The 24,378-nt window shown below is 38.1% G+C and overlaps 1 protein-coding gene across 2 annotated transcripts; it reads left to right on the top strand.

Annotated features, from left to right (window-relative positions):
• The first annotated feature begins 12,408 nt into the window (after positions 1–12,408).
• Positions 12,409–15,382, top strand: LOC141629767 (isovaleryl-CoA dehydrogenase, mitochondrial-like). 2 transcript variants are annotated; one of them, XM_074442721.1, is made up of 6 exons: positions 12,409–12,760; positions 13,258–13,330; positions 13,581–13,735; positions 13,840–13,880; positions 14,452–14,506; positions 15,168–15,382. In XM_074442721.1, exons 3-6 carry the CDS (start codon positions 13,592–13,594, stop codon positions 15,177–15,179), a joined length of 252 nt encoding a protein of 83 aa, XP_074298822.1. In that variant the 5' UTR covers positions 12,409–12,760; positions 13,258–13,330; positions 13,581–13,591; the 3' UTR covers positions 15,180–15,382. The 2 variants fall into 2 exon arrangements, with proteins under 2 accessions (XP_074298822.1, XP_074298819.1); XM_074442718.1 differs by having other exon boundaries at positions 13,258–13,322.
• Positions 15,383–24,378: the final 8,996 nt, after the last annotated feature.

Raw genomic sequence — 24,378 nt, forward strand, 5'->3', positions numbered from 1 at the left:
AATCGATTAGATTGTACAACACCTACAAGTCGACTTAGTTTCCTCCTAATCAACTTCTATGCATGGTCTAACAAGACTCGAGTTGGTTTATATCTTACGAGTCAAGTTGAGTAGATAAGAGATGGTAAAAATGCAAGGATTCATAGGCTTAGCATTTCATCAAACATAACATGTGCATAAAGTTGACATCACAACAAGCAAGCAATTTAATCATGTGAACATATTAGATTAAGCATGAATCAATCCCATGTTGGTTTTCCCCTAATTACCCACTAATCCTAGCTAAAGAAACTACTCACTCATTATCATGGGAAACATGTCATTAATGGTGTCAATCATCACAACAAGTATAAACATGATAATAGAATGAGGAAATAAACAATAAAGAGTAAAGAGTAAAGGATTTATACCAAACTTGAGATGATCCAAATAGTAAAGCAAAGAATAATAGAAGAAACTTGATGATTGATGGAAGGTTGTCAATCTCCCAATAATAACCCAATAATCTTCAATTACCCAATAATAAACTTGAATGATAAACTTGAACAATAATTAAGAAGAGATTAATGTGTAATTTGTGGAAAGATTAAAGAGTAATCTATTCTAATCTACTCCTAATCTAATCTAAAGAAGGATTTTTCTAGCTAATAAGATGTGTTAAAGGATTATTACAAATGGGGTATTTATAGTGGAAATTAGGTGGATGCATTAGGGTTAACTAAGGGCTAAACTAGTAATTACACTTTTGGGATTTGAGCAGGGAGACTCCGGTATTTCTTGAAGGAAGGGCGTCTTTCTTTGAGGCTTGAAGAAGACGAAAATGCGCTGGGTTGGAATCCGGGCGGATTAAGGTGAATCCGGGCGGATTCTGAAAATGCAATCCGGGCGGATTTGGGAGAATCCGGGCGGATTTGGGAGATGCAATCCGGGCGGATTTGGGAGAATCTGCTCGGATTGTGGTTCACGTAGCAAGGGAAAGTTTCCTGTCCAGGAATACGCCCGTCCCGAGCGAAATATGGGCGTCCTGGGCTTCAACCCGAGCGGGTTGAATTTGAACCGAGCGGGTTGAGCTGTATCTTGAGCTCGGATTGTAAAACGGGCGTTATTTTCTCATCCGGACTCCTATTGGAGTGATTCAAAAGCCTAGATCACTTGATTTTTCGATGCCGTTCCATCTAGCATACTTTAAGAGCCAAAGGACCAACCCTTGGATCGGTTTTCGAGCGATTTCTTCTTGTAATGCCTTCCCTCTCGTCATTCTTACTTTTAACCTTTTAATCCTTCTATATACACTTTATTCCTACATCTTTGGTCATCATTCTTGCCTCCTCTTCATACTAGTCCATCTAATATCATCAATAAGCTTCCAAATATGCACGAAAGACGGGAATTTCCGCCTTATTATCTCCTTTTCTACAAAACATATGAAATGCGATAGAAAAGCAAATAGGAAGGTTTTGACGGATAAAATGGCCATGAAATGTTATAATAGTATGCAAAATAGGCTCAATTAGGGGACTAAATGTGCGCAAATAATGTTCACATCACCTCAACTCCCTCGTACTGCGAGTTCCCAATTGCAAGGTTTGTTTCCCCTCAAATTTCAATTTTATTTAGGTTATAGGATCATTTTATTGAATTATGTAATTTCTTTTAGAGTAATTACTCTTATATTATTTGTGTATTTCCCTAATTTTAAGTTTCCTGGGTTGATTTTTTTGTTTAGGTAAATTAAAATTATTAATTACTCGAACCCTAACTCTGTAATTAATTTCAGTTTTATTTTAATTTTGGATAATTGGACACTTTAAGTAATTTGTACTAAGATTGTGTCTAATTTGGATTGGTTTGATTTTATGGGAGAGGAAGAACAGGTTGTGTGTTACTGGATTGGAACTAACGCATATGCCGCTTCAGGCTCAAGGACGTGTTCTTACTCAGCGGCAAGTGTCGGAAGGTAATTCAATTAGCTTTTGCATTTAAGTGAACATCTTCGTTAATGAGGTTCCGAAGGGAGTTTATTAATTGGGAATGTGAATTCATATAGTTTTTGGAATTTAACCGTGTTGGATATTTTAGTTTTAGCATCAGTTACTAGTGATGTTCAACTATTATGTTTTATTCAGGATGATTGATCAACCCAATTACCACTACAGTTGACGTAATTCTATGATTTTGATACACTCGCACCCCTGTGAAGTATTTTTGAACAATCGGAAAAAGCTAATTCAATAGGTTGGTAGTCACTTCTATACGTCCCTCACATATCTTCTGTCTCCTTGACATGGTCCAACCTAAATATTTTTTTTTTTTTTGAGAAAAGATCATTATCATTAATAGAAGGTCATACGACAACTACAACATATGCCAAGCTCAATCGGGTACAAATCGATTACAACCATAGGAAATAAATTCTTGTTCAAAGAATGAAACACTGCAACAGAGTCTCTATCATCGATTCGCCGCAAAAGGCTTTCATCCATAAGAGGGTCTCCGAATCTTCCTTGACGAGTATCCATTTCTTCTCACGTGATTGATTGTAGCCATGAATCGGACAAAATATGTAAAACCATATAACGATCTATAACAACGCTGATCTTCTGCTGACATATTAGAAAACTGCAAACAACCCAGAAAACGAAAGCTCTCAAACTGATAGACGGACACCACCGATAGACGGGGATAGAGCCCTCAGAAAGAGAGACGAAACAATAACGAAAGCGGAATTTAAACAAAAGCATAAAGGAAATAAAGTAGAACACAGAAAAAAAAACGGAAGTCACCGCCTCCCTACCAACCCACAACACCGCCAGATCCAAGCACCACCCTGCCACACCACCTCAACAAACTCGTTCGATAAGACTCGAACAGCCCACATACACCACGCAGACCGAGAGAAATGGGCAGACCCGTACGATCCAGAACCGGGTGTGGGTAAGAAAGGGGATGACGGGTTAATCGGAAGAGAGGAGACGGGTCGCCGGAGAAAGGTCTTGATAGACCCCCTCCCCGGCGACATGGTAGGGGGTTGATGGGTGGCGGTGGGAGGAAGGAGGAGAACGGCGACGGCAAAGGGGGAGGATTTAGGGTTTTGTTTTTAGAGAGAAGGGGGAGAGAAAACTAGAGAGAGTCAAAAAAAAAAATTATAATTGTGTCATTTTATTTTGGTCCAACCAAAATATTTGAATCAATGTAGGTAGTATTTTTTATTTTCATTTGTCTGCTCTTAAGGAGTATTGTACAATATATCAGCGGGAGAAGTTGCTTCTACTTATTTTCTGTCCATAATAACCCAACATGTGATACAATGAGCAAATATGAAAAGAGATTAATTGAGGATGCAATTGAGTAGACAATGGGAAGGTTAGATTGGAGTTATCTATGTGGAAATGGTATAGACACAATTTTATATTTGTTGGTGATTTGTGTATGTGTATGTTAATGACCCAAATTATTTCACTGCAAGTCTTTGTTGTTGCCATTGTTGAAGTTCCTAGTTACTAAACATTTTGGTATCCTATTGAGTATGTTTTCTTGAGTTTTATATATTGAATGACCTTTACTGGTCTCATAACTTGTTTTATGAACGTGATGCAGAAAATTCCTTATTTTCATCTTCTTTGTTTCCTCTTTTATAAGTTCTAATGTGCTTTTGTTTGTTGTATACAGGCTGAACTTTATGAGCTTACTTTGGAGACAAACAAAGAACGTATAGAGCTCTGTAAGGGAGGCATAAGCATACACGAAATACATGAGCATTCGGTATGATATCCATTGGTCTCTTAATAAATGGAGTTTGAAATTCTGATTTCTGGTTGTCATTCGTTATGTTTGTGCGGCTGTGCTCACAGACAGATTCATTCATTTTTTATACTCCCTCTGTCCCGGTCAATTGACTGAAAAACCCTTGAGCGTCCTCTGAAGCCAGGCGTAGTAAGTAGCGTTCATTTTCTCATCTTGTATAAAAAAGATTAGGGCGCCAAGTTTGTTGAACCAGCAGAGATTTGACACTTGCCTTTGCCTATTATTATCTACCTCTGGCCACAACAATGCTCAGATGAGGCTAATATACTTTGTTCTATTATTGACCAAATCAGTTGTAGAGTCTATAAATACTAAGAAGTGTCTGCTCCATTGACTGTCATCAACATTTATGTTCAGTCCGTTGATTCGATCACTAGTAAAAGCTTGCTTAGCTTAGCTGTTTGGTTTTGTGGGGAAAGGAGACTGATTAAATGATCTATGCGGTGCAGGTAATTAGAGGCAATAGTGAGGCAACAATGTGGTGACAGTTGAGGTTCTAGAACCGGTCAGAGGGCTGTAGCTTATGATTAATGCGATAACTTGTTGTATGTTATATTTGGTATGGTATGTAAAACATGTTGGCTTGTGGCTGTTGTGTAACTGAAATAGTGAGATTTGTAAAAACAAATACACTTTTTATTATTATATACAAGTATGTGAAGTTTTTTTAAATCGGCTTTGGTATGTGTGCCATGTTCAACGAAACACGAGTTACAGCTATACGCTTAATTAACTCATTATGGCCCCATAAATTACAATGGCCATGCAAGCACTCAATCAAAAAAAATAATAATAAAAAAATCAAAGAAACCATACTTCTCTAATCCTTGGTTTTAGGAAGAAACCATCAATCTTTGTTGTTTGGTTTGTAATTGTGAGATAAGAAACCATTTTTTGTATTTTAATGGTCTCTTTTTTAGTGGGCAAAGAAACCATTTATCTAGCAAAGATGATTTCTAACTTTTTTCAAAGAAACCATTTTTTTTTTTGCATGGTCTCTTACCCTAAGAGACCTTTGACCTTGAGACCATCTCCATTTTGGTCTCTTAGGTCTATTTCAAATGGTCTCTTTGCCATTTATTGTAGTAGTGGTTGAATGGATTAGGGCAAGATGGTCAAGGGTAGCGTGGGCTTGGCGGGTTGGACCTAGGACGAGTTCGGTATTCCAAGTCCTCGAGTCGCGCATGACAATGGTCTAGGAGTGCAGCTTGGGCAGTCAATCGATTATCGAAGTTACCAATCCTCAAAGTCATAGCTTTAATTGCTTCATATATAGTTTGCATTTCAAACTTCATCTCCTTCCCAGATTGCAAAAGCTCATCACCAAACTTAACCAAACTAGCAATACCTTCCTTTATTTGAGTAGACTCGGAGTGAGTTCGTACGGCGGCCTTAAAAACACTGTCGAGTCGTGTATCAAACCGTGACAACACGGTGTTTATACGAGCCGAGCTCACTTCACTTGGTCCACTAGTATCAACTCTCCTTTCCTTTTTAATTAGATCAAACAATTCTTCCAATTTCTTGTCTTGTTCATTAATCCGTCCAAGAATAGAAGTAAAGTTTGAATCCATCTTAGAATCCAACATATCAAAACTCACATTGCTTTTTCCTCCTTTTTCTCCTTTTTCTCCTTTTGTCTCAAAACCTAATTCGTTGCCATTAATAACGAGCTTCATATAAGATAGATAAAGATCGCTCATCTCGTCATTAGTGATAACCCCATAACTATGCTTCCCAATTACTCCTTTCTTCTCTAAAATTCATGAGATCCAATTCCCATAAGGCAAACTTAAAGTAGAAGCTAAATCATCCTTCTTAGTCGTTACACTAGCTTGTATAATTTTATGAAACACAAGCAAGGGTAGACTAACCTTTTCTCCTTCAAGCCAAGCCTTCATAATAATCATCTCATGTGCCCCGAATTTATCTCTACCTTCTTTTCGAGGAACAATGGTATTCCAAAGAAAGTTCAAAAAGAACCTCAATTTTGGCGACAACTTCGCAGTTAAGATAGTCTCAGACGAAGTTGCATCTTGTTTGAAATACCGTTTCACTATCAACCTTTTTTCAGGTAACATACTACCCCATTCTACGCTTGGATTGATTTCGATTCCTCCTCCAGGAACTCGAGCCAAGTCGCAGAAATCACCAGGTGAGACTTTTATGGAAGTCTCATTGACCACAGCAAACAAATTTCCTTCCTTAAGATGAACAGAAGCATAAAATTGATATACCTCAATAGGAAAGACAGGACCACTTACAGCAACAATATTTTCCCATCCTTGATCCTTGAGAAAATTTCTGAAAAACCCAAGTGCTTTGTATTTCTTTAACCAATCAATCGAATATACTCGTCCTGCGTGAATGCGATATTGAGCAACTTGATTGACATCTCTTCGTTCTACTTGCGTTAATCTAAGATTATTCAGTCCATTGTTGGTGTAATCATCCATATGCTGTGCGTAAAGAATACGTGAAGAACCATCTTGAAGTTTATAGTTTTCAGTCTTTGAACTTACCTCAATTTCCGAAACCAACTTTCCCTTACCCTTAAACAATTTTCGTCGCTTTGTGAGGTTGGCGGGTTGGTCGACGGCGGACCGTGGGGAGCGAGGGGTGTCGGCCGGTGAGGTGGAGCGGGTTCTTGGCGGTGATTGGCTTACCTTCTTTCTAATAACAACATGTTTCTTTGATTGAAAACGGGTTGTAGGTTGATTAGTCATTATTAAAATTGAAGATGGTAGTAAAAGGTAATTAGGGTTTAGATGATTAGAATTGATGAGAATTATGGACAGATTAAAGGGGTATATATAGCATAAGGAATTTGAGTTTAGGTAAGAATAGGATTCCTTAAAAGATAGAGAATAACACCAATTTCCTTATTTCTTTAATGCCTTTCCTTTTTTTTTCGGCATCTTTCCTTTTTTTTTTTCTCGTGCCCCTTTTTTTTTTTACGGCACTTTTTTTTTTTTTCGTGCGTTTTGTTTTTTTTTTTTTCGCACCTTCTTTTTTTTCGGTATTATCTCCTATTAAATGTAAGATTAGGAAAGAAGATCTTGAGATGGAGTTTAGGCAGGATTTGTGTAGGAATATAATAAGATAGAATTATCTTTATTATATTTAGGCAATTTATTGTAGATTTTGTCGAATTTTTGTAAGGAATGTGATTATGCAAAATATAAAATATTACCATACACATAAGCAATATATAACACGTAAAATAAACATTATTTAACATAATTAAACATGCAACAAAAATATACGGACACAATCGTACAATCTTATCTTCCTAGCCAGTCATTCAGGTTCCCAGACATAATTATGACGGATTTAATTATCACTAATTAAACCAATCTCAAGTCTCAATAACTCAAAGCGTTTTCTAGCTAATGCCTTAGTCAAGATATCAGCCCATTGCCTTTCAGTACTACAAAATTCAAGTGAAATGTTGCCTTTCTCTACATGATCTCGTAGGAAATAGTGTCGAATATCTATATGTTTGGTCCTCGAGTGCTGGGCAGGGTTCTTAGAAATTACTATAGCACTCGTATTGTCACACATAATAGGCATACGACCTACATTTATACCATAATCACATAGTTGTTGCTTTAACCAAAGTAATTGAGAACATACCTGTCCCGCAGATACATACTCGGCTTCAGCAGTAGACATTGCAACTGAATTTTGCTTCTTTGATCCCCATGTGATAATACAAGGTCCAACAAACGTTGCATACCCAGAAGTGCTTTTCCTATCTAAAGAACATCCTGCATAATCTGCATCTGAATATCCTACTAGATCGAAATTACACTCAAGTGGATACCATAAGTATAAATTAGATGTACCAATTAAATATCTCAAGATACGTTTAACTGCAATCATATGTGATTCTTTAGGGCACGATTGAAATCGCGCACAGACACATACGCTAAACATTATATCAGGACGACTTGCAGTTAAATATAAAAGTGAACCAATCATACCTCGATATGTAGTCTCATCGACACACTTACCATGTTCATCTATAGTCATCTTCTTTTCATGTACCATAGGTGTATCGTATGATTTTGCATTTTCCATACCGAATTTTCGGATTAGTTCCTTGATATATTTCTGTTGGTGTATCTTTATACCATCCTTTGTTTGTTGAATTTGTAAGCCTAGAAAGTACTTCAGTTCTCCCGTCATGCTCATTTCAAACTCAGAAGTCATTAGATCAGAAAAATACTTGCACAATTTTTCATTAGTAGAACCGAATATAATATCGTCTACATAAATTTGCACAACAAGTAAATTAGAACCCTCGGATTTTAGGAACAGGGTTTTATCGACAGATCCTCTTGTAAAATTATTTTGTAACAAAACTTGGATAATCTGTCATACCATGCCCTTGGAGCTTGTTTCAAACCATATAAAGCTTTGTCTAATTTATAAACGTGGTTTTGAAACTTGCTATCTAAAAATCTGGGAGGTTGTTCTACATAGACTTCTTCCTCCAAATAACCATTAAGAAATGCTGTCTTAACGTCCATTTGGAACAGTTTCATTCCTTTATGAGCAGCAAAGGCAATAATGAGATGTATAGCCTCAAGTCTCGCTACAGGTGCAAAGGTCTCGTCATAATCGATTCCTTCCTGTTGATTGTAGTATTGGACAACTAGTCGTGCCTTGTTTCTTGTAATAAGTCCTGTATCGTCCAATTTGTTTCTAAACACCCATCTTATACCAATAACAGTTCGATCACTAGGTCGTGGCACTAAGTACCTTATTGCGTTCGAATTGTTGAAGCTCATCTTGCATAGCGGTTATCCAATCAGGTTCAGCAAGAGCTTCTTTAATATTGGTAGGTTCAATAGTTGATAGAAACGAAAAGAACGAGCAGAAATTATTCAAGGACCTTCTAGTTTTAATGCCTTGCTCTAGATCCCTTAGGATTTTGTCCAAAGGGTGGGAGCTTTGATGTTTCCACTTTTTGAGAACTCTAGGCTCATTATCATTTGATGGACAAGCATCATATGCAGACGAAGAATCATGATTTGTTCCCCCTGAGTTGGACTTGGGATTTTCTTCAGAAGCATTACTAACTTCATTAGAAATATCATGATTTGGATCGGAAGTTACAACATCATTAGGTATAACTTCAAGATCTCTTTCTTTATCTAAGGAAGGGTCGTTAGTATCATTAACTATGGACTCATCACTTCTCTTAGGATTGTTTGCAGAATTTTCTAGTTCATCATTGATACCTTGAATATCTTCATCTTCATTTAAGGGCTCATTTCTTGCTAGAAAGAAATCGGGCTCATCTGGATCCTCTTCTTCCTGTTCAACTTAATCAAACACATTATCTTCGTCAAAGCGAACATGAACACTTTCCTCTATGCGCAAGGTTCTTTTATTGAACACTTTGTAAGCTTTACTATGATCCGAATATCCCAGAAAAACAGCTTCATCACTTCGGGGGTCAAATTTTCCTAAATTTTCTTTTCCATTATTGTGAACAAAGCATTTACTCCCGAAGCAACGAAGATGTGATATATTGGGTTTTCTCCCTCTTAAAAGTTCATAGGGAGTCTTTTTCAAAATAGGTCGGATCATAGCTCTATTATGCACATAGCATGCGGTACTAATAGCTTCTGCCCAAAAGCTTCTAGGAAGGCCACTACACAAAAGCACAGTACGAGCCATATCCTCTAGGGTTCGATTCATACGTTCCACGACACCATTTTGTTGTGGGGTACGTGGTGCGGAGAAGTTATGCCCCACACCATTTTCCCTACAATATTCTATAAATAATTGATTATCAAATTCCGTGCCGTGATCCGTCCGAATCGAAATAAGCTTATTATCATATCTATTTTGGGCAAGCTTCAGTAATACCAAATTCATCGAAAGTTTCATCTTTAGAGGAAAAAAAGAATGGCCAGACATACCTTGAGTAATTTACGACTAGAACAAATACATACTTTGATCCACCACGGCTTCTAACTCTCATAGGTCCACATAAATCCATGTGTACCATCTCAAGTGGTCGTTTAGTGCTAACTAATCTTTTAGGTTTAAAAGAGGATCTAACATGTTTGCAGCGGGCACATGAGTCACACATTGTCTCTTGCTCGAATTTAATTGAGGGCAAGCCTTCAACTAAATCCATGGACTTAAGTTTCTTTAAAATAGTTGGACTAATGTGTGCAAACCTCTTGTGCCACAAGCAAGACTCATCTGAAGTTACTTTCATACACGCAAAGGAATTTGTATTGACAACATTTAAGTCAATCATATACACATTCCTCATACGGTGACCCTCAAGTAAAACATTACTAGTACCTTCAATTATGATACGACAAACATCGGCATGAAAAACAACTCTATTTCCTTTGTCACATAATTGAGAAATACTAAGTAAATTATGTTTAAGACCACTTACCAGATATACTTTATCGATTGAATGAGAGGTTGAAATTCCAATTTTTCCTACTCCAATAATCATACCCTTCTTGTTATCTCCAAAGGTAACCTTGCCACCAAAGAAGGGCTCTAGTGAAAGAAAAAGATTTATGTCTCCTGTCATGTGTCTCGAGCATCCACTGTCGAGATACCATAGATTATTTTCTTTCACTTCTACCTGCAAATGAATCAAATACAACTTTTAGGTACCCAAGCTAAGTTGGGTCCTTTATGGTTAGTAATTCTATATATTTGATCCTTTCTAACCCATACTTGTCTTATTATTCTTTTGGCTTTAACATTGGGTTTTCTTGGTCTTTGTCTAACAATCGGAACATGAGGTACTCTAGGTTTAGTTCTATCGAAAGTAGCTTTAGGTCTAGTACCTTCATGAGACGCTTTAGGTTTAGGGTTATGAACCTTAGGCTTGAATGTATGCTTTCGATTCTCATTTATTTTGTTTGATTTTGAAGGAACAGATGAGTAATCAAAAGCTATATCATAAGTCCATCTAAACTCATTATTGCGTTCTCCATTGTCGTTAGGTTCATCTATAGTAGAGACATCATCTTCCACTATGAAATCACAAGTCTTAGCGGTTTCGACATTCTTTTTCTTATCCCAAGCAAGTTTGACACAATTGACTTGAATATGTCCAGTAGAGCCACAGTAATTGCAAATCAAGTATTCTGGAAGATTAACGTATTTTCTTTTTCTGAAATCATTTTCAGAAGGATTACATTTGCACTTATCATGGTCTCTTCGGCTATAGCATTCATGACCAAGTCCCATCTTCATGTTGTTATCAGATTGTTCAGTAAGGACGTTTAAAACCTTTGTGCTTCCTTCCCACTTATCATGAACTTTTCGTGCATGTAAAAGTAATTCTTTCAAGGATTCAATTTCTTTTTCACATTTTGAATGATCTACACTTGAATCCTTGGAAGAGTTACCTTTCTTAAAGTCTTCACGAAATTTTTCAAAACGTTCATTCAAGACACGTTTCTCAATTTCATGTTGTTCCTTAAGTTTTGACAGACTTTTACTAGCTTCTTCTAATTGCTTAGAGAGAAATACAATTTCTCTCTTGTGTTCGGAAACTACACTATCTTTGCCATTAAGCTCATCTTTTAAAATCTCATTGACTTTCTTCAACTCAGAAGTTATAGCATCACTAGCTGTAACTTTAGCTTGAAGATGCTTAATGTTGAGTTTAAGCTCCGAAGTTATGGCATCACTAGCCTTAACTTTTGATTCAAGAGCGTTCTTCTCAGCATTCGTCATGTCTGAAGTTATAGCTGGAGTAGCCATAACTTTGGATTTGAGCTTTTTGGCTTTGGCTTTCAGAAGTTGGTTCTCCTCAGCAATATCTAAAATCTGTTCCTTAAGGTCTTTTAACTCTAGACTTTGTTCATGACAATGATCAAGGGAATGTTCACAACACTTAATTAAATTATCCTTAGAAAGTTTCTTAACACGCTTTTTAAGTTCAAGATAATTTACCTCTTCATCCTCTCGAATCAATCAATTTCCAACAAGACACTTCTCAGCATTTGAAGCATTGCTTTCATTGTCGCTTTCGGAGAATAGGTCAAGACTAACGCTACTTAGACAAACGTTGGCAGTTTCTTCTTCATCTTCGGATTCGCCATCTTCAGAGTCCAAGTCTCCCCAACAATATGCCATCATAACTTGCCTGAATTCTCTCTTTGTTTTGTCACGTAGATTTTTGTCTTTAATTTTCTTCCATGTACACTACTAAAAAAATGCGCAATAGTGACGGAAAATCTGACGGAAAAACAAAGCCGTCAGATAATAAGGGAAGCTGACGGAATTGTGACGGAATTTCCGTCGGAATTGTATTCCTGATGGATAATCCGTCAGAGATAAATGGCGCGTTGAATAATGGCATTGGCGCCACACTGAGTGACGGAATTCTGACGGATATTCCGTCAGAAATTTATATTTACCGACGAATATTCCGTCACTAAGGTTCAATTTTCTGACGGAAAAACCGTCAGATCAACTCACAAACACAGGGTTAAGGGAAAATAAGAAAACACGGGAAACTGACGGCAATTCCGTCAGAATTTTGATATTTTTGACGGTAATTCCGTCAGAAAAATTCTCTAAACCAAAAAAAAAAAGACGCGATACTCACCCTTACTCTCACTTTCACTCAGTCACTCCCAAACCCTAATCCCCCAAAACCCGACACTCCCTCCATGCCTCCGGCAACCTCACCGGCGTCGTCACATCGGCTTTCCACCATCGGCGTCCCTCCCTCCCTCTGTCAACCTCTCTTCCTTTTCTTCTTTCTTTCCCTTTCTCCTTTTTCTCCTTTTCTCCTTCCTTTTCTTGTTTTTCGGATTCTCCTTCTCCAGCCACCACGGGCCACCCCGCCGTCCTCCTTCTGATGTCGACCACCACCACTGAAGTCCACCATCACTACCACCATCTTTTCTCTCTGTCTCTTTTAGTCTCGTGTTTCCTTTTTTTGTTTAAGGTATGATTTCTTCTATTATTTTTTTGCTTTAGGTTGATATTGAGTTTATTATTATTATGTACATACATTATTGAGTAACAAATTGACTAGCGGTTATCGTTTGAAGAGAGATTTAGAATTGGTTTAGGGTTTTGTGAAATTGGGGAAATTGGATTTTCTTCTTTAATTATTTGATTTATGTTGGAGGTATTGTTAGTTGAGTTTCTGTGATTGCTTTGAGAAATTAAGCTGCAAATGGTTTCATGCCTTTTGTTGGTTATTAATTTATTGTTGTTTGGGCTAAAAAGTTGGCCAAGTTTGCCAAACATTAACGAAATTATGAATACGATCACATTTGGTGACTGTGTGTCTGTTTGTATGTAATGCTGTAAGTATTTTGTGTTTGTTTAAGCTTAGTTTTATGAAATATTTACTCTTCGGCATGATTACCTTGACCTAGGAAAGCGTTTCTCAGAATTGCTTGTTAACTGTTTTGTTTGCTTTATAATACTGTGCAGATGCGAAGTTGTTTTTGAGAATTGCTTTGTGCCCCAGGAAAATGTTTTGGGAGAAGAAGGAAAAGGTGATAATGTAATGACATTTTTCCTGTGACAATGAATGATATGATGAACATCTTTAGAGTCAATAGATAGATACAAGTGTTTTCACGATTTCGCCATAGTATCGTCATACCATTGAATAGCTTTATGTTATGAACTAAGAGTGTAACACTATGATGGTCATTGCGCACAATTAAGAATTTGGAAACAAGAAACTATTCTGATGGAAGCTATTTAAAAAGTCTTCTCGTTTTGAAACATTTTTGCTCTTTCTTGGGTAGGAGTATACGTTATGATGTCGGGGTTGGACTTGGAGAGACTTGTTTTGGCAGCTGGCCTGCTTGGTGTTATACAAGCTTGCCTTGACGTTGTTATACCTTACACCCAACAAAGGGAACAAATTGGACATCCGATTGGAGAATTTCAGTTTATACAGGTTCTTTTAAAATCAAAATTCGAAAATGATCGAAAAAGTCTTATTTATTGTAGTATTTCCAGCATTTAATGAACTGCATATAACTGCTTGCTTGCTTATTACAGGTAAAAGTGGCTGACATGTTTACTTCTCTGCAATCGTCAAGGTTTTCCCCCCCTTTTTTCATTTAAGAAGATGTTCCTTCTCTCATTTTTTGCCTAATGATGTCTATGAGTAGGATACTAAGATGAAAAATAAAAACCATCTTTATCATGTGGGGTCTAGGATTGGAAAGTCTAATTGATGAAAATCCAAATATGTAACGAAAAGGAGGCTTGTTGTGATTAGATCTTGGTTTTTGCCAACCACAAATTCTCACTTGTGACGGACACTATCCGTCACAAGTGTGTGACGAGTCACTTCCCTCTCACACAAATGCAAGTGGGAGGGCAAGTGGGGCGAAAATGGAGCGCCCCACCTACCTCCCACCTGTATTTGTGTGAGAGGGAGGTGACCCGTCACTCACTTGTGACGGATAGTGTCCGTCACAAGTGAGACTAGCTGTTTGCCAACACATGAGACATGACCAAAAAGCTTCCTACTCATCTGATGGGAAAGTGTTAGCAATAGAGATTATGCAGGGGTAGAAGAATTGATGCGTACAAACAAATACAACCAATTTTAAAATGTACCTTATCAAACTAAAGTGGTGAATCATTTAACTACATCTCGTGCAGGTCTTACGTGTATTATGTTGCAAGAGACTCTGACAGTGGAAATGTAGTCTTAAAGGTGCATTTTTATCCGCTTTGCCTTTATTTTTATCTCCTCTATTTGAGGTTCTAGTTCATACTCTCAAATGTGGTGCTAATTTATCTTCCGTTTATCCTTAGATGTCACAATATGTAGCCATAGTGCTAACTGCGAAGTCTCCAAGCGACATAAAAAACGGGCAATAGTTTATAGAGTAACTGTTGGTGTGTCTCCCCATAATTTCATATTCATGGAATGTCATGCACTCAGGCACTCGAGTAATCGTGTTTGCATATTTTGCTGTATTGTATCCATAAGGATCCAAATTGTCTTTTCCAGTAAAGTCTGTCTTCTCCATATACTTTGGTATGGGTCATGTTTTCATCTTTGGTGCAAACAAAATTACAATTTCATGACACCATACGGATTATTATGTATCAGCTTTTTGAGCATTTTTTCGCTCTTCTAATGTCTTTTCTTGTTCTTTTTTAAGTTTCTTCTTATGGTTTTATGTGAACAATGATGGGCTAATATTGTTCAAAGAGTGAATACTTTGGAAGCAACATCTGTGTACATTTCACCCATGTAGTCTTTCTATTTCATGTACAAGGTCGACTGATAATGTTCTTTTATGCATTTAATTTTTTCGCTGTTGACATTCATTTGACCCGTTTGTAAATGTTGTGATTTGTTTTGACAGTTATTGCGCTGATGAGAGCTCAGCATAGGAGATTAAAATTGGGGGAGCCATAGAAAATGGGGGCGTGGTTGACTACTTCTTTGGTGAAGATGGTGAAACATAGTTGCATTATGACATATTTGTCTGTAAAGTACTCAGTAATAACATACAATGTAAAATACTCAGCAATAACCTTGCTATTATTACTACAGTTACATGTATCTAATTTTTGAACAGATTTTTTTTTTTTTTTAAAAAAAAGTCGATTTCTGACGGAAATTCCGTCAGAATTTTTGATATTCCTGACGGATTTTCCGTCAGAAAAGTCAAAGTTAGGTTGACTTTTTACCAAATCCCAGATAAGACGTGTGACGGATTAGGCGTCAGTATTCCGTCAGGAATGCGAATTACTGACGGAAAATCCGTCAGGATTGCGTTTTTTGTGACGAATTGTAGTGACGCGCGTTCCTGACGGAAAATCCGTCAGGAATCCGCATTTCTGACGGATAAGGGCCGTTATTGACGGAAATTCCGTCAGGCCATCTTGTAAGGCCATCTTTTTGCTTGTGCCAACTTCCTCCTCATCCTGATTAAGAGTAATCTCGTGAGCCATTAAGGTTCCGAGTAGCTCCTGATAGGATAATGAAGTTAGGTCCTTACATTCTTCTATGACATATACTTTATGTCTACATCTGCGAGACATACTTCTGAGTATTTTTCTAGCAATTTCCTCGGAGACAAAAGTTTTTCCTAAATTCTTTAGCTCATTGATGATGCTAGAAAAGCGAGAGGACATGCTATCAACTGACTCGTTTTGCTCCATGGCAAACAGCTCGTATTTTCGCATTAGTAATGCCATACGATGCTTTTTGACAACAGTGGTTCTCTCATAGGCAAATTCTAGACCATCCCATATTTCCTTGGCAGATGAACTGGTTGAGAAACGATCGAATTCAGTAGCAATCATACCGTTTTGCAATAAGCTTATTGCTTTTGAATTCTTCTCAGCCTTTTTATAATCCACCTCAATATAGTCTTCTTCTTTCTTTTCGACGGTAGTGCCATTACTGGTTGCAAGTAAGATCTTATTCGGACCACTCTTGATAATCAACCAACACTCCCAGTCGTTTCCCTTAATGAAGTGGGTCATCATATTTTTCCATAAACCATAGTTCTTCCCATTGAATATAGGACACTTTAGGTGTTTGGAATCCATTTGATAAAAAATAAATGCAAATGGAAAAGACGATAAATAGACTACAAAAAAACGATCAACTCTAGCTGTTAGGCTATCAAGAGCACGAGGCTCTGATACCAATTGTGGAGTCTATTGATCGAATACGAAAGAGGGGGGGGGGGTGAATTGAGTATTAAAAACGATGATCGCTTTTTCGAAATATATTATATAAATTAATTACTTGATTTTATTGATTAAAATCAACTAATTAAATTATTAACAATAAATGCAAAATCGAAATAACAATAATAAAGAGAGAGAGAGAAAGAGAGACACACAGGATTTTGAAGTGGTTCAGTTTCACAAGTCGAAACCTACGTCCACTATTCTCGATTAATAATTTTTAGTACCTTTCTCCGGATTACAAAAATTATCAATCCACTCGTATAATCAACTATATGATTATAATTCAGATTGAGTATCGCTAAATACTCTAGGTTGCTCTTACGTTAATAAGAAAAATACAACGATAAATACTAATCTCACGTTATGCGAGTGAGTATAATACCCTTGTGTATTTAGTATCCTATAACGATTTTTCTTCGAGTGATTGACAAATTTGATGCGTAATTTTTGTATAAGCAAATTTGGAAAATAAGAATTAAAGCTCAAATGATTTTTGCTTAAAAATATTTTTCTCTCTAAAAGTGTAGATGTGTGTTCTAACTTTTATTGTTGAATGAATGAGAGTATTTATAGTAGAGTGAATTAGAGTTTGGAATGTTCTGGAATTAGGGCATAGGAATGTTCTGGAAACATAAATCCCTAAATGACTTGATGAACAAGTAAGAAGCAAAAGGAAGGAGGAGTTTGACCTCCTAGGGTTTTCGGCCACCCTAGGGTTTCGGCCTCCCTAGGGTTCGGCCCACCTAGGGTTTGGCCGGCCTCTAGGGTTCCTTCGGTCCACTACTTGCTTCTATAGCCCACAACAAATCGAGATAGAATTTAGTTAAAGCCCTAGGTTGCATGACGATTTAAATATCGTGTTACAAACCAATAGTTTATTTAACTTAAATTCTAATTGATTAATTCCAAATAAAATAAATACTCTCTTATTTTATAAATCACTAAAAAATATATTTTCCAAAAATTAACGCATCATTTTTGTCTAGCAATGAAGTTATGTCTATTAGGTCATAACTTCACTAACCTTTAAATCAAACAAAGTAAAACCATTACCGGATGACGACCTATACTAACTAATCTTCGATAGATCTTGATGTGAATCGTCTCTTCACAAGTCTCTCATCTTGAGTCTCGTGGTTGATTTCCAATCTTGATCTTGCTTGAATACATCGATCAAGTGTATTTGAAGTTGTACCTCCTTGGTCCAAACTTCAAGCTTACGTCATTGTAATTGTTCCTTTCTAAATTAAAACTTAAGCACACAATTACACGCATATGTTTAAATATTAAGTCCACATACAAATCATTACTGTCATTATCAAAACAATTAATAAGGACTAAAGGTCCAACACAATTAATTATTAGTTATAAACTAATACGACTAATTATTATAAATTAGTTATTAAATGAACTTTTTAGACATTTAAGCACACAAAATCAAGTCGGAATAAGGTATAAATGCGGGGTAAAATACGACTAAAATGCTACTTATCAAATCTCCCCACACTTAAACCTTACTCGTCCTCGAGTAAGCTCATTTAATAAACTTAAGACCCGTAATATAAAAGACTAGCTAAAATAATAATATCCGATGAAAGGCAATTAACGGGCCTCCTCCGTCCCTTCAACTCACACCGAAACACAATGAGGTATGCATTTCGATGCAAGGCAAGTGGGGGCTTTTGGAAACTTTTGACACATCCAACATTTAAGCACGAATCAAGATATTTGATGCATCACAAAAAGTCAAACCATTTTCCTCATCTATGCGGCCGTTTTGTTTTGAAAGATTAAAGGTTTTGGTCGGGAGATACCGTCTCATAGTCTTGGCGGGGTGTCAATGCCCTAATGGTGGCTCAAGCAACCTCAATGTGACAATCAAATGCCTAAGAAACAAATTCAAAGGCGGGAAAGAGGGAAGCAAAGCCTAACCTTCAAGATTTACACGACACACGCAAGATTCAACCAAATTGACCCATGACTAAGGGGACCAAGACTACCGACTTCCTCACGGTTTTCACTCGTCTCTCATTTTCTTTTTAGAACGGGTGATTTTTGTGCAAAAAGTAACCAAAATCACTCAACTACTCGACTCGTGAGACATGCCCGCAATCTAACATGGAATCCTCTCCTACAAGACCATTCGTGAGATGCAAAAAAGGAAAATATGCATAAAGAGAAACAAGGGTTGTAACGGGGTTAGGTGATGGGTCGAAACGGGGTTGGTGCAAGCACCATTTCGGAAAAATGTGGAGGTACACATCAAGAAGTTGCCAAAATTCCATTTCTTCCACTTTATTACAACAAATGAGTAACGTCTACACCCTAACAAAAATTGGTTTCCCGAATTTATGCAAACATTGTGCAAACCCGACTCACTTAGGAAAAACATCAAATGCCCTTTTATTCTTGCAACGCCTTTTTCTACTCCATTGATGAAGGAGTGTTGGTTGGCTTTTTCTCATCAAACAAAGTAATAGCGCAATTTTTTTTCTTTTTCATTACATTTTTCTCTTTTTCTATTTTTTTTCTTTTTTTTTTTCTATTTCCAAAAACCTCTTATTCCAACAACAAACCAAATTAAGAACCATTATTTCAACTCAAATCATCAACTAGGACTCAAAACACCCTTCTTCATATAACCAACAACAAGTAAGCAACTTTCTTGACAAGGGAAGGTTGTTTATGGTATGTAGCTAGTTTTGTAGGTGCCAAAAGAGAGGTTTAAGCTCAAAAGGGGTTAGCAAAATAGGACCTAGTCTAAAGGGTCGAAAAATAGGCTTATTTGGCAATGTGAGGCTTGGAATAAAACTCTAAGAACACGAAAATGGACAGAAAACAAGCTAAAAACCGTGACTCAAATGCTAAGGATCGAGTGAATTGGATATGAAATAAACCAAGCACAAAGCCAAGGTTTAAGACTAAGAGCTTGTTCAAGCACCTAGCAAAGAACTCACTCAACCCCTAGCACTAAGCATAGGAGGATCTTCTAGCACAAAGCAAAGAATTTAAGAGGAAAAACTAGGTTTTCACTTGTATTAATGTTCAATCAAATCTGAAGTTCTCAAGTGTTTAGCTTGGTTTATATAGACCAAGGCTTACAATCTTGACCCTTGATTACTAGTTACATCTAAGGGCCACAAAAATAGCAGCTAAAGACCAAGAAAAACGGCAGCCAAGGACTATGACAAATCTGAAATGAAAAGGACATAAAGCAAAGAAAGTAAACTAATAGTCCAAACTTCCTTGTTTGTAGCTCAACTTCTTATTTATGATTATATGGACTGAAATGGGGCTTGAGGAAACCGTGTAAGAGTCCTTGTTGCAGCCATAAAGTCCCTTGAGCTTTGTTGGTTCAAAAGAGGAAGGTTGATAGCGACATAATGCACAAAAAACTAAGCTTGTTCCAGCCATGGTCCTGATTGCGCGCTGTTCAAAAAGCTTGGCAAACTCTATGATAGGAACGGCTTTGGGATATAAGTTCCTACACAAAAACGTCCCAAACTCACCAAAGATTAATCCCATGCTGGAAAATGGCACGACTTCTTAGACGGAATTCATGTTAGACCTCAATCTAGTGCAAGGTCCAAAACCGGGTGAAATGTGGCCTTTCTCGGTTTGATTTGTTTCAATCTCCCCTTCTTGAAAAGGATTTGCCCTCAAATCCTCGAGCTTATCCTCCTCAATCTCTTCATAATAAGGACTTAAATCCCCAACATTGAAAGTTCCATGGACTCCATATTCTCCGGGAAGGTTTATCTTGTATGCATTGGACCCAAACTTCTCAAGTACTTTGAATGGACCATCAGCTCTAGGCATGAGCTTATTCTTCCTTTTTTCTGGAAATCTTTCTTTCCTCAAGTGTATCCAAACAAGATCTCCGGGTTCAAAGCTTTTGGTTCCCTTAACACCCTTGGATTTGGCCTTGTGAGCCTCATTAGCCTTCTCAATTTGCTTCTTGACTTGTTCATGGACATGGAGCATTTGTTCAACCCTTTTCTTAGCATCATAATCAATGGTATTTCTTTTGATGGGTGCCAAATCAGTAGGCATCATAGGATTCACGCCATATACCACCTCAAATGGAGACTTGCCCGTGGTTGTGGAAGGGGCTCGGTTGAAGGCGAACTCGGCTTGAGCTAGTTTGAGGTCCCAATCTTTCAATGATCTTGCAATCGTGCACCTAAGGATCCTCCCCAAGGTCTTGTTGGTAACTTCCGTTTGCCCATCGGTTTGGGGGTGATGGGAGGTGCTAAACAAGAGCCTTGTTTTGAGTAGCTTCCATAAGGTTCTCCAAAAATGACTCATGAACTTGGAATCCCTATCCGAGACAATGGACTTAGGAATACCATGTAGCTTGACCACTTCTTTGAAATAGAGCTCGGCCACACTAGTTGCATCTTCGGTTTTCTTGCAAGTAATGAAGTGAGCCATTTTGCTGAATCTATCCACAACCACCATGATTGAATCCTTCCCTCTTTGAGTTCTTGGTAAAGCAACAATGAAATCCATGCTTATGTCTTCCCATGGCTGATTTGGAACCGGCAAAGGAGTGTAGGGGCCTGTTTGGAAATAGGATTTTGATTGTTGACAAGGAGCACACCTCTTGATCACATCTTGGACATCCCCAAGCATCTTAGGCCAATAGAATTGCTCTTGGAGTATGTCATAGGTCTTTTGAATGCCAAAGTGCCCGGCAAGACCATTGGAGTGAACTTCCCTTATCAATAAGTTTCTATAAGGTCCCCTAGGCACACACAACTTGTTCCCAAAGAATAAGAACCCATTTTGAACCAAGTACTTGCTCTTGAGCTTGATTTGGCCAGATTGAAGAAGCTCCCATTCTCCTTTAAAATCCGGATCTTCCACATATAATTCTTTCATGTACTCAAACCCAAGGACCCTTTGCTCCATGAAACTCAACATAATGAATCTCCTAGACAATGCATCAGCCACTATGTTATCTTTCCCCTCTATGTACTTGCTTGAGAAGTTGAAGGATTGTAAGAACTCCACCCATTTAGCATGCCTATGATTGAGCTTGTGTTGACCATTAATGTATTTGAGAGCCTCATGATCAGAATGTAGGACGAATGGTCGTGGTTTCAAGTAGTGACTCCAATGGGTTAAGGCTCGAACAATAGCATAAAACTCCTTATCATAAGTTGAGTAATTGAGCTTGGCACCACTCAATTTCTCACTAAAGTAAGCAATTGGCTTGTGCTCTTGAACAAGGACAGCCCCAATGCCAATGCCACTAGCATCACACTCAACTTCAAACAACTTATTGAAATTTGGCAAAGTAAGAATAGGAGACTCACAAAGCTTCTCTTTGATAATATTGAAGGATGATTCAGCCTTCTCTCCCCATTTGAACTCCCCTTTCTTCATACATTCGGTTATAGGAGCCATAAGTGTGCTAAAATCTTTGATGAACCTCCTATAGAATGATGCCAACCCATGAAAACTCCTTACATCCGTGATATTCTTAGGTATAGGCCATGATTTGATTGCCTTAACCTTCTCTTGATCAACCAATATGCCACGGTCGAAAATGATAAAGCCCAAGAATTGGACTTCATTTTGCATAAAAGAACACTTCTCTAGCTTGCCATACAACTTGTGTTCCCTAAGAGTTTCAAACAACACTTGCAAATGCTTGAGGTGCTCTTCCTTGGAAGGACTATAAACCAAGATATCATCAAAGTAAACAACCACAAATCTGCCCAAATAAGGTCTAAGTACCTCGGTCATGAGCCTCATGAAGGTACTTGGTGCATTAGAAAGACCAAATGGCATGATAAGCCATTCATACAACCCATGCTTTGTTTTGAATGCGGTTTTCCACTCATCTCCTTCTTTGATTCTTACTTGGTGATAGCCTTGCCTTAAATCAATCTTTGAAAACAATTGAGCTCCACTAAGCTCATCCAAGATGTCATCAAGCCTAGGTATGGGAAACCTATACTTGATGGTAATGTTGTTGATAGCTCTACTATCCGTACACATCCTCCAAGACCCATCTTTCTTTGGCACTAAGAGGGCCGGGACAACACACGGACTAAGGGACTCTCTCACAAAGCCCTTGCTCACAAGTTCTCCAATTTGTTGTTGTAACTCTTGAGTAGCTTTAGGATCACTTCTATAGGCAGCCTTGTTTGGTAATGTAGCCCCCGGAATGAAATCAATTTGATGCTCAATGCCCCTAAGAGGAGGCAAGCCACTTGGGAGCTCATTTGGGAACACATCTTCATAGGATTGGAGGAGCTCTTGGACCTCCTTAGGAAGTGAAACATTCTGCCCAAAAACCACATCTTTTGCAATAAGAGCATAGACATCTTCATCACCCTTTAACTCTTGGAGCATCTCGGCCTCATTGATCAATAATACCTCTTTTGAAGGCTCAAGCATGGATGGTGGTGTAGTATGCTTAAGGACGGGTGGAAGTGGTGTTAGAATGACCTTTCTTGAGCCAAACTTGAAGGTGTAAGTGTTGTCTCTCCCATGGTGTACCGAATCCCTATCAAACTCCCAAGGTCTCCCAAGAAGAAGATGACAAGCATCCATAGGTAGAACATCACAAAGGGCCTCATCCGAATAGTTCTTGCCAATGGAGAAGGTTACAAGGCATTGCTTATCCACTCTAACTTCTGCCCCCTTGTTAAGCCACCTTAATTTATAAGGACTAGGGTGGTCTTGTGTGGGTAAAGATAGCTTTTCAATGAGAGTACTAGAGGCTACATTGGTACAACTCCCTCCATCAATGATAAGATTGCAAACTCTTCCCTTAATGGTGCACCTAGACCTAAAGATTTGTTGTCTTTGATCCATTTCCAAGGGTTGGGGTTGGGTATGCATCACTCTCCAAGTAACCAAGCTAAGACCCGCATCCGGCATAACCACATCATCCTCTTCATGGTCCGTTCCCTCCATTTCCTCATCACACACAAGAATCTCATCATCTCCCCAATGAACCACTTCAAAGCTACTAAGGGCTCTCTTGGTTGGGCATTCTTTGGCAAAGTGACCATAACCTTGGCATTGGTAACATTTTTTGAGAGGCATGGTCTTTTTTTGTGAGGTTTCAGCTGCTTTTCCTTTGTCAAGTATGGTGGTTTTGTTTTGAGAGGGTGGTTCATTAATTTTGAAACTGGTTGGGGGTCTAAAGGTGGCGGGTTTGGTGGTTGGTTTGGTGGTTGTAGCCTTCCCTTTACCCATTTTCTCAACCCTTAAAGCCAAATTAACGGCTTCATCAAAGGACCATACTTGTTGCATTCTAACCCTATGAGCAATCTTAGTATCTAACCCTTCAACAAATCTAGCAATTTTCTTTAGGGCTTCTCATTGAGTTCACATTGCAAAGTAAGTTGTTCAAAGTCTCTAAGATATGACTCAAGTGGTTGTTGGTCTTGTTTAAGTTGTGTGAGCTTAATGAAAATGTCTTGAGTGTACTCTTTAGGTATAAACTTCTCATTAAGCTTCTTTTTCAGTTTTAACCAAGACTTAATAGGTTCCTTACCATCCCTTCTTCTCGATTTTTAAGTTCTCATACCAAAGGGAAGCATAGCCTTTGAGTTTCAAGATTGCAACTTTAAAAGCTTTGCCATCAGAATAACCTTTAAACTCAAAGACTCTTTCAATGGTCCTAAACCAATCTAACAAATCCTCGGGGGTTTAAACTACCATGAAAATCAGGAATTTCTACCTTTAAGTCTTTGTTGGGCTCTCCATGAAAGGCCTCGGCCATGGACTCCTCCGAATCAGAAAGCTCTTCCTCCTCACGGCCACCATGAGCTCGTCCTCTACCCATGAAGCCACGGCCTCTACCCCTGCCTCTAGGTGGTTGTCCTCCTCTTGGTGGTGGTGTTG

This window comes from Silene latifolia, chromosome 2 (assembly GCF_048544455.1).
Source record: "Silene latifolia isolate original U9 population chromosome 2, ASM4854445v1, whole genome shotgun sequence".
Taxonomy (NCBI): domain Eukaryota; kingdom Viridiplantae; phylum Streptophyta; class Magnoliopsida; order Caryophyllales; family Caryophyllaceae; genus Silene; species Silene latifolia.

Excerpts from the sequence above, each read along its gene's own strand:
- LOC141629767 (XM_074442721.1), top strand. The coding sequence starts at position 13,592 with ATGATGTCGGGGTTGGACTTGGAGAGACTTGTTTTGGCAGCTGGCCTG. Across the intron at positions 13,736-13,839 it reads GAGAATTTCAGTTTATACAG|GTAAAAGTGGCTGACATGTT; the intron begins GTTCTTTTAAAA and ends TGCTTATTACAG. Across the intron at positions 13,881-14,451 it reads ACTTCTCTGCAATCGTCAAG|GTCTTACGTGTATTATGTTG; the intron begins GTTTTCCCCCCC and ends CATCTCGTGCAG.